General features: G+C 35.7%; 1 protein-coding gene across 1 annotated transcript; it reads left to right on the top strand.

Annotated features, from left to right (window-relative positions):
- The first annotated feature begins 9,618 nt into the window (after positions 1–9,618).
- LOC100931265 (olfactory receptor 11G2-like) lies at positions 9,619–10,611 on the top strand. The gene has a single exon (XM_003755779.3). The coding sequence runs from the start codon at positions 9,643–9,645 to the stop codon at positions 10,609–10,611; it is 969 nt and encodes a 322-aa protein (XP_003755827.2). The 5' UTR covers positions 9,619–9,642.
- The last annotated feature ends 872 nt before the right edge of the window (positions 10,612–11,483 follow it).

Raw genomic sequence — 11,483 nt, 5'->3', positions numbered from 1 at the left:
CAATGGAAGAAATCATTGTGTATCATCTAGTGCCTGAGGGAAATTCACTTTGGTTTGTTATGGCAATCATTTTTTAAAATAAATTGTATCATTTCTCAAATATAAGATGATTAAACAAGAAAATCTTTTTCATCTCACCTTTAGTGATACTGTATCTACCATTCAGAAACTATTTAGTAAATACTTACTGAAAGTGTGGTCCTATGTTAAATGCTGAACATAGAAAGGCAATAAATAAAATAGAAATAAGTAAAAGGAGAAAGGAATAAATAAAATAGTCCCTGCCATTAAGGACTTTACATTTTATGTATTATCACAGTAATCACTAGCCTTTTTATATCATGACCTTCTGACAGTTATGGATTGATTTCTTGAAATAAAGACATGATTTCTACATAGTATAGCAAGCAATGTTTTAAAAAGTTATAATTATCTCAAATCTTGGAAGCTTTCCCACCATTTTTTGTTGTCCAATATAGTGGTTATAGGCATAATTATCTTGAATTCAGAGTTTCTGATCTCCTTGATAATCATAAATTCAAGGTTGCCCCAACACTGCATGATGAAAACGTTGACCTGAATGGATAACCACTTTACACCATTCCACAATATTTTTATCCTTCTCTTCCCAGATCTCCTTCAGCCTCATAAAGTAATTGAATTAACACCACTGTTTCTGGAAAGTCTCTGCCTAGTGTGCTGATTGGTACAATTCCTATCACTATTTTAATGACTTCCTTGTTCAAAAAAACTCTCTGGTCACTGTTTTTCACTGTCTTCTTCTATTAATTGTAAACTTCCTGAGGTCAGGGATTATTTTATTTTCTTGTACTTGTAACCCCATTGCTTAGCACAGTGATTGGAACTTAGTAAATGGTTAATAAACATTTGTTCCTTCATTCATTCATAGCTTTTGACTCTTATCACCATCTTTGTGACATTTTTCTTTAAAAAATACTCTCTGAGAGCTGTCTACTCTCAGAGAGTCCATCCTCTGATCCTGTGACCCAACGCCTTAGGATGTTGGCTGCTGCTGCTGAACGAAGACTTCAGATGCAGCAGAACTCCTAGCGTTCTCTTTTGCCCTCCTCTGCCACCTCCTCATGAGCAGTGTGCTGAGCTGCTGTACTTCATCCCAGCAGGAAGAGGCCTTTCCCTGTTCTGCCAGCCATGTGGAGGAGTGGGCTTGACTGCATTGCCGCTGTATAAAGCATGTGGTCTTGGACAGCTGACGAATTTAATTTTTTTTGTAACATTTTCTATGTGACACTTCTTCAGTTCCCTTGCCCACTCTGGGGGGGAAAAAAGCCAATTTTAATTTTAAGCGTTATCTTTGCTGGCACTGACTAAACTGCCAAGTTGGGTTGGAGTAGCAAGGGATGGCTTGAGAAGATAGCCAGAGGCCAGGTGATCAGGCAGCTTAAATTACTTGCTTTATACATAGGTCATTGAAGGTACTAGTATCTTAGTTCAAAATATGGCAAGGGACATGCACAGAAAAATTCATAGAATACTTACTCGTTCAGCTAGCAAGCCTCTACTTACCACGGAGGCATTCATTATGTTACAAAGACAACCCCAACAACACTTCTTCCTCTTAAGAAAGGAGGAGAAGCGTATGAGGAATCATGAAAAATGAGTCCTTAATATAGCAGCAGAAACAAGGGTTGTTTGGCTATGTGATTGAAAGATGAAAATAAATAGCTTGCTTTGTGCAGGAAAGTAACCCTCTATTTGATCTAGACCATCAGTGGGCTTAACCTTTATACACCTCCTTGTCCTAAGCTGGTTTTATTTCCGTTAACTCTGGTGCTGCATCCCTCATGTATACATCCGTGTGTCCTTTAATTTTCCTTCTGTTCATTTCGTTGCCATCTTTAGATGTTGGGAAAGTCAGCACCAAAAGGGTTAAACAGTGAGCACTACTTTGGATTTTTGACAGTGTTAAAGTATGTTTGTCAATTGGAAAGTCTGTGGGTTTGTTCCTTGGAGTGACAAAAAACATAGGTGTAGTAAATGAGACAGTCATTATCAAAGGGTTTTGTTGAAGAAATAAAGAAAACTTTGGTGTCTTAAGCCCTTAATTTTGTAACTACTTTAGTTAACTTAATTATACTTAAAAAGATAAGACCTGCCTTCCAAGGAGGTCCCATTCCCTAACCTTTTCACACATTTAATGTTGAGCTGAAACACAATCATAGGTTACATACTTCACTTTGTCCTATTGGAGTAACTTTTAAAAATTAAACAATCTTTATCACAATCCTTTTGAGAAGTATCCAGTATTATCTAGAATTATTGGCAAAGTTAAATGTTTTGGGGTTTTTGGTTTTAAAAGGCAAGTTTTTAGGCTGTTTAAAGGTAATTGGGGAAAGGGTCGAATAGTAAATATGTAGGCAAAGGTAATTTATTTCAATAAATCTTTCAAAAGCCTTACATTGCAGTGCTGTTTAGTAAAATTTTGGAAACTGCTATGATTTTTTTGTTTCGTTTTGTTTTGCTGAGAACATAGTTATTTGTTTCTGTTTTGTTGTTAAAATAATAAAAAACAAATTATTTAAAAAATAAAAATAAATAAAAAATAAAAAATACTCTCTGATAACCAAATCAGTTCCAATAGAACAGTAATGAACTGAACCAACTACACCCAGCAAAAGAACTCTGGGAGATGACTATGAACCATTACATAGAATTCCCAATCCCTCTATTTTTGTCCGCCTGAATTTTTGATTTCCTTCACAGGCTAATATTGCATTATTTCAAAGTCCGATTCTTTTTATACAGCAAAATAACTGTTAGGACATGTATATTTATATTGTATTTAATTTATACTTTAACATTTAACATGTATTGGTCAACCTACCATCTGGGGGAGGGGGTGGGGGAAGGAGGGGAAAAATTGGAACAAAAGGTTTGGCAATTGTCAATGCTGTAAAATTACCCATGCATATAACTTGTAAACACAAAGCTATAATTAAAAAAATCATAAAATAAGAAAAAAAAAAAACAAATAACTACTATGTGAGAAAACTAACATGCACCCTTTCTGACTCTGAGGTTTCCCTGCTGATGTGTGAACATGGTGTCTAAATCTGGAAAAAGGAACTCCTTTGAGATTCACTTTTTAAAATTCCTTGTGAGTTATAAACTAGGCCATTGCATTCTTATGGAGATCCTTTCATATTTATTGCTCCTTGGAGAGATGTTCTCATCATTTGTGAGGTTTATAATCCTTACATTTGAATTACAAAACTGGCCCAAAGAAGCTATCTAAGAATAGTCACATTTCCTTTCTTAATGACACCTCAATGTCTTAATGACATCTTTTTCCTTGTTTTCATATAAAAGACAAAAGAGGGAGGGTAATGAGATAGAGAGAGAGACAGAGAGAGAGATAGAAAAGGAGAGAGACAGAGACAAAGGCAGAGAGGCAGAAACAGGCAGACAAAGGGGAGGGAAAAGGAAGAAGGAGAGGGGAAAAGGAAAGAGCAAGAGAAGGAAGGGGAAGGAGAGGAGAAAGGGGGAAAGAGAAAAGCAAAGGGGGAGAGAGAAAGAAAGAGGAAGGAAGAGAGAGGAAAGAAGGAAAGGGACAGAGAGGGGAGGGGAAGGTGGGGAGCGGAGAGTGAATGGCTTTATGAGAAACAAGGCATGGTCTGTTATGTGGCCAGCTAGATGCAATAATCTAATTAACGGAAAAGAACAAAGATTGGACAGACACATAATCCTGCTTTAGTATGCCCCTTAACCTGGTATCTGCACTCTGACTTTCCTGACTGCTTTCAAGGTTCAATTAAAATCTTACCTTTGCAAGAAGTCTTTCATTCAATGCTAGTCTCTCTTTGATTTTTTTCCAGTTTATCTTTTATATAGTTTGTTTGCACATAGTCATTTGTATAATGTACCCACCATTAGACTGTGAGCTTTTTGAAAGCATGACATGAAAGCATGACTCTTTTGCTCTTTCTTTGCATCACCAGCACTTAGCACAGTGCCTGGTACATGGCTACATTTGTTATAGACCCAATGAACTGAAAACACAATCACATGTAATAAATATTTCTGCATGCCTTTCTCATGTTTGTATTTAATCCCATGAAAAAATTTCAGCAATCTAGACATTTTATGGCATAGAATTTTAATGTAACACTAATACCATTCTCTTTCATATTTTTTCAATAAGAATTCTTTTGTTATAGAATTGGATTTCTGACAAATTTATTTATTACTAATTTTCCTTCAGTACATACATGTTAAACCATATTTCTGGAGAATGCAACCGTTTTCAATGATGTACAGTGACATCTTCCAGGTCCATATTTTGGACATTTGGTCAGCATAGTCTTTCTTTAGATCAGAAGTTCTTAAAATGAGGTCCATGGACTTTCTGCAAGGGATTAATAGGCAGATTTCAAGGAGTCTCTGAATTTTGGTGGGGAAAAATTACAACTTAACCTCCAACTTAAATTTAGCATTTCCTTAAATTATGAATTTTTTAAAAACATTCAGCTGAGAAGAAATTCATAGGTCTCAGAAGCAAGCAAAGAAATTGACAACAAAAAATAATATAATTAAGAGCTCTAGCTTTAGATGATTGATTCCATAAAATTAAAATGTCTCTTACTGATTGGAGTGAATGGCTTTATTAGAAATGAGGCATGCTCTGTTATGTGGCTAGGTAGATGCAGTAATCTAGTTAATGGAAAAGAACAAAGATTAGACAGACACATTATCTTGTTTTAGTATACTCCTTAACTGGTATCTGGTTATCTGATTGGCCTGTAGCAAAAGGAAGGAAGAAAGGAAGGAAGGAAGGAAGGAAGGAAGGAAGGAAGGAAGGAAGGAAGGAAGGAAGGAAGGAAGGAAGGAAGGAAGGAAGGAAGGAAGGAAGGAAGGAAGGAAGGGAGTAAGTTTATCCAGCACTTACTAAGTTGTAGCCGCTATACTAAGCATTTAGGATATAAGTACAAGCAAGCAAAAATTCACTGACTTCACGAAGCTTATACTTAATAGAAGACTACAGTACACATAGGAAAATGATGTCCTGAGAGAAGTTTTTTGAATAAGGAATTATACTATATTAGCCAGGAGATCAGAAACTCTGAATTCAAGATAAGGATTTCTGATCTCCTTGCTAATCATAAATTCAAGGCTGTCCCAACATTGCAGGATAAATATGATGACCTGAATAGATAACAGATAACTGCTTTATACCATGTCAAAAGGATTGTATTCTTCCTTTTCTAAATCTCTTTTTGTGTTTTAGCTATAGTTTTGAGAAAAGCAATTATCTATTTGTGTTGAACAGTATAATTCCTTATTCAAAAAACTTCTCTCAGCGATTTTAGGGTTAGGGTTAGCTTGAATTCAAGATAATTATGCCTATAACCACTACAATAGACAACACAAAATAATAGGAAAGCCTCCAGGATTTGAGGTCATTATAAACTCTTTACAAAAAAAAAAAAAAAAATCTACATAGAATTCATTTATTTGTTTGTTTGTTTGCTGGGGCAATTGGGGTTAAGTGACTTGCCAAGAGTCAAGCAGCTAGGAAGTGTTGGTATTTTTCTTCTTTAAAAAAATAAGATGGTTCTCTCTGGGAGAAAGCAGATTTCTCGGGGAGGTTTTCTGGAGGCAGATTTAATTTCAGTTACAAGTAAATAATCACCCAAAATTGCAGCCAGCTGATAAAAGTTCAGATCTTTTATTGTGTCCTTCAATATAGCCCGGTTAGCTCAGAAGCCTATCTCTCTGCTTGGTTCTAAGAGCTCTTGCAGCTTTGTCCTTTGCTCTTGCCTCTGCTTTCTTCAGCCTCCAGCGAGCACCAAGATAAAAGTTGTAATGAATCTCTCTTGCCTCTAAGAGAGGGCTTGTGGGCTTCCTCTCAGAGTGCTCCTCTCCGACCCCAGTCAGTGTTCTGGAGAAATTCTTTCAAGTGGCTCACTGGAGCTATATTTATGCTGAGGGTAAAAGGCTGACTCCATCTTCTGGAGGCCGGGATTAAGGGAGGTGTGAATTCAGATATCTCTTTCTAAACCCTGAAATCTCCCAAACATGTGAACTCCAACGAGTACTTAAATATTTCTTGCTTCTATGAGCTCTCTAAAGGTGTGAACACAAGCATCGTTTCTATCAGTTGTACTTAGCACCTTGTTTCAAATTCTGGCCCAAAATATCTCCTTCTAAGATCAAATCAATCATATTGAACCATGCTAAATTAGATAATTATTGTCTCTATCAACTCTAATGGCTTAACACTTTGTAAAGATTTCAACAAGGATGCGTTCAATGTCTGAGATCAGATTTGAACTTGTTGAGGTCTAGATTTGGGGTGCCTAAATGAAATTAGGATTTAGTTGAGGTCTAGTGGCAGGTTTGGGGTACAGGGAGTCAAGAGTTCCCCTGCAACCCCCTTGAATTCGGCGCAAGGATATGGTGGTAAATGAGGTCTAGTAGCGGTGTGAGTCCCCAATAAAGGAATTTATTGGCCCGGAGAGCTAGATTGGTAAAAGAGGTTTATTATTGAGTTTAGAAGTAGGAGATAGGTGAAAGTAGAGATAAGGAGGGCACTGGACAGAGGGTCCAGTGGACAGAGAGTCCTCATATGGCTGCCATGTTTGGAATCTCTGCAAAGAGGGGTTCCCAGTGTGGCCCTTTTATAATAGGAGACTTAGCTCGAGGGGCTTTTGGGTGTAGCCCCAAAGTTGGCTCAGATCCAGGTGGGGCTGGGACAGGTCCAAATCTTCTATTGGAATTCAAAGGGACCAGGATTTGTGAGTCAAAGGGTAATTTACATTAACTGGGGGGGGGGGGGTTGGGAATCAAAGATTGGAATCTTTCCCACATCAAACTCAGGTCCTTCTGACTTCAGGGCTGGTGCTCCACTCACTGTGCCACCTAGCTGCCCCTTTTTATTTAATTTTTAATTTATTTTAGTCTTTATTTCAAAAGACAGTCCATATCTATCAGAAGGTCATGACATAAAGAAACTGCTGATTATTATGATAATAAGTAAAATGTAAATTCCTTCATGGCAAGGATTGCTTGTTTTATTTCAATTAATTAATTTGATGCCTTTGTATGCCTAGCATCTAGCATATGGTCATACTTACAGTAAGTGCTTAATAAATGATCAGTGATTGAAATAAACAAGGTGAGATGGAAAAGGGAGAAAAAACTTTAGTCTTTTATCAACATTGTAGACATGATAAATGTTATTCAAAGAATAAATGATTGCCATAAAAATAACTAAAGCAAATTCCCCTCAGGCATAGCATGATACACAGTGATTTCTCTCACTACTTCAGAAGGAAATCCTCTAGAGACAATGAGGTATGACTGGAAATTGGATAAATAATGAAGGAAATAAATCATTAACCACACAAATATTCTTCTCATTCTTTTTGAGTAAAAGGACCAAATCATATTTTGTATAAAGGGTCAAAAATTACTATTTCTCTAAGAAGCCAGACAGTATGTTCTATTTCAGGATATGTAACTATAAATATGTGGACAAATCATTTTCCTGTTCTTATCTAAATGTCTGTTTTGTTATGATGAAGTAGAACAAGTTTTCTTGTTTGCTAATTATTATTCCTATTAATTACATTGGTATTTCAGATTATATAGATTCTTACATCCATAATTAATAAGATAACTAAAAATGAGTTTACCATTTTCTCTATACTATTCTTCCCTATAGGATATCCTTAAAAGAAATGTATCCTTAAAGATTAAAAACTTGAGCAAAATTACTTACTTCTTTGTTTTTGTTTTTGTTTATTTGTTTTATTATCTTCTACAGAGACAATGAACTGCTGGCCATCCACAAACTCTCTGTGACAAACAATCAAGCATGAAGAGAGATTAATCTTTTCTAAGATTTTAGGTAATTGTTCTCATTCCATGTAATTTAAATTAAATTTTTCTGAAGGAGATTAGAAATATGACAATGAAAGAGTAATAAAAATAAAGGGTAAACTGAGTTAACAAAATCTAGAATACTCAAGGAAAAATCAAGAGAGATATTCCCCACGGTACTAATCAGAGGGTAAATGGGAGATAAAGAAAAAAGGAATATAAAAGAGCTAAGATACTAAAGGAGCCAATTCTAGTAGTTCTTTCCTGTGAATTCTGTAACTGATTCTTCAGCATCCTGAAATGATACAATCCAGACTGTGAGAGGTACCAGGATCAAGAAAGTGAGAGGTTTTCTTTTTTAATTTTTTTTCAAATCTTTATCTTCCTATATCTCTTTCTATATCTCTTTTTCATTTGCTTATTGATTGACACTGATTTTCATTTAGCAGTTTTGCATAAATTAGAGCAAGCATGACAATGGTAGAGTGTTGGGTTATTATTACTAATATTTTATTGATAAAACCAAGGCTAAGAGTTTGATTTGCTAAGAGTCATAAGCCCAACACTTACCATATTTCTTTCTACCTATAGAGCTATTATAAGAATCAAATGAGATAATGTATATAATGTTTTATAAACTTTAAAGTGTTCTATAAATATGAGCTACCAAGACATTGGAAGATTGTGAGTACTAGAACCATAAAGATGGTTCTTAGAAGAACCATAAAGATAAAGACTAGTTAAGATAAGCCTTGAAGTACCTTATCAAAACTTTCTAAATGAAAATACTTAAGTTGCCTTTAAACATCATAATCTTGAAGATGGCAATGTCAGGATTAGGAATCCCAGCACACTGCCAAAAATGCATAGGAGATGCTTGAATTTTCCTCTCTTGGGACACTGTTTTCTTTTTGTATAAGAAAAAATGTTTTTGAGGCACCTACCATCAGAACTACAGCAGCTCTGAATTCTGTTTATAGTCATCTATGAACTTTCTCTCTCTCTCAACTGGTCTCCGTTATAAACAAAGGTAAAGACTTGGGAGCTGGTTGGTGAGAGATAGCAATATACCTTGTGATCATAGAACCATTTCATTTCTTTCCATGAAAGAACTGTGCTATTTAAAAGTAGAATTTCTGACCTTGACATAACCCCAATATGTTTTATTCAGCAGACCTAAATAGCACCAGTTATTGAATGATGCAACAATTTAATCATGGCAATGACATAATACAAGTCCATTTCAGATTCATCACTTGAAATCTTGACCTCATGGTATTTGTAGAAATGGGACACTGTAGTAGGAAGCAAAGAAACCCTCTGGCTTGGTTCATGTCCCCCTATATGTGTATCTTTATATGGAATGAAAAAGTACCCTGAGAAGAATCAGGTACAGATGGAGAATAGCCCTCACCTGTGTTTCAAAAGGTAGTTACATACCTATTATGGTGATGGTTTTGTTCTGAAGAATGGACATGTACCACAGTAGCTGTTAGAAATTCTTGTCAAACTACTTTCTCTCAGAGCTTAATTTGCTCCTTGGAGTAGATCAGAAAAATAGTAGAAGATACATTAAAGTGAGAAGTGTAAAGTGTAAAGTTTCTTATGGTTATTTTTATCAAATAGCACAACTTCAGTATCATGACTAATAGACTAGGGAGAGAAGTTAAAAACAGATTATTGGGCAGAAATGAGGGGACGGTGAAAAGGGAAGTGAAAGTGAAATGCCAAACAAGTCTTCAGATATTTACTGTTTCTTTTTCTTTCACAGTTAAGAGAGAAATGAGGATCTCAGGAATCATTAATATCTCTGAGACTATAAGTGAGTTTATCCTCTTGGGTTTCCCTTGTCAAAAAGAAACTCAAATCATCCTCTGTATGGTGTTCTCTATTATTTACATCCTCACTATCATGGGGAATACATCCATCATCTGTGCTGTATGGTCAAGTCAGCAACTTCAAACTCCCATGTACACTCTCTTGGCCAATTTCTCCTTTTTAGAAATTTGCTATATTAACTCTGATGTTCCCAAAATGTTGGCCATAATGCTCTCTGAATCCAAAACCATATCTTTTACTGGCTGCTTGCTTCAATTCTATTTCTTTTTCTCAACATGTGCCTCTGAATGTTTGTTTCTCTCTGTGATGGCATTTGATAGATACCTTGCAATCTGCCAGCCTCTACACTATTCTATCATCATGACCCACAACCGCTGTATTACCTTGGCATTATTCTGCTGGATAGGTGGTTTCCTGTGGTTACTGACTCCAGTGATCCTAATCTCACAGGTCCCCTTCTGTGGCCCAAACATCATTGACCACTTTTTGTGTGACTTGGGGCCATTATTGGCGCTTTCCTGTGCCCCAGTGCCCAGGACTACTTTGGCCTGTGGTGCCATCAGCTCTCTCATCATCTTCATCACCTTCCTCTACATACTGGGTTCCTATTTCCATGTCCTGAGAGCTGTACTACATGTGCCATCAGGTTCTGGAAGAAACAAGGCTTTCTCAACATGTGCCTCTCATTTCACTGTGGTGTCTCTATTCTATGGCTCAGTCATGGTGATGTATGTCAGCCCAGGATCAGGAAACCAGTCTGGAATGCAGAAGTTTGTAACCTTGTTCTACTCCATGGCAACTCCATTCTTTAATCCCCTGATCTACAGTCTCCGAAACAAAGATATGAAGAAAGCTCTAAAGAAACTCTTGAGTAAGTTGTTCCAGAGATTCCCTAAAGGACACAAGAAGTGAGAATATTTTATTCCACAAGTTTTTAGTATAATAGAGAATTATGTGACAAAGTAGAAATTTTGAAAAAGCTTTAAATATAGGTTAGCTGAAATGTAGATAACATGGAGAGTAAAAAAAAAAAATCTTTTAAGACTTTCAATGGACTTTACATATATTAGCTATATTAAAAATCCACATTTACAAGTAATACTAATGTAATTAACATGAAATAAATCTAGAAGGGTACACTTGGGATTCAGGCTTAGAGAGAGAGCTAAAACAAAAGTTTAAGATGTTTATGCTTTCTTCTAGAATCAATAGGAAATCAATGAAGGTTTTTTTAGCAAAGAATATTATTTTATCAACTGTGGGAAGGATATTTGAGAAAGTAGACCTCAAAAAATAGGGATACTGGACTTATAATAGTCTGATAAATAATTGTTAAAGACCTGAATGGGATGATGGTTCTGCCCAGAAAGAAGAGAGATGCAAGGGATATTAGTTAGAATGAATCAGTAGGACACTGGAACCTTTGCCAATAAACACAGAAGTTAAAGCAAGGATAATTATTCTTCTCACTATTATTTGATAAAATTCTCTTTTTTATTAAAAACTGCTGAGAAGAAAGAAAAATAGACTGATAAAATTTAGCTGTGGACTAACACTTTACTCCATATAACATCATACCCTCTAAATAGATCTTTGACTATAAGATTAAAAATCATACTATTAAAAAATTAGAGGAAAAGAATATCATATACCTCTCACAGCTATAGATAGATGTATTCTTAACCAAACACAAGGTAAAAGCAATTACCAATGATGAATAGGTAACTTTATATGAAATTGAAAAGTATTTGCAAAGACAAAATTGATGCACCTAGAAAAAGAAG

The sequence above is a fragment of the Sarcophilus harrisii genome, chromosome 2, assembly GCF_902635505.1.
Source record: "Sarcophilus harrisii chromosome 2, mSarHar1.11, whole genome shotgun sequence".
NCBI lineage: Eukaryota > Metazoa > Chordata > Mammalia > Dasyuromorphia > Dasyuridae > Sarcophilus > Sarcophilus harrisii.
This window is presented reverse-complemented; position numbering and strand designations above follow the sequence as displayed.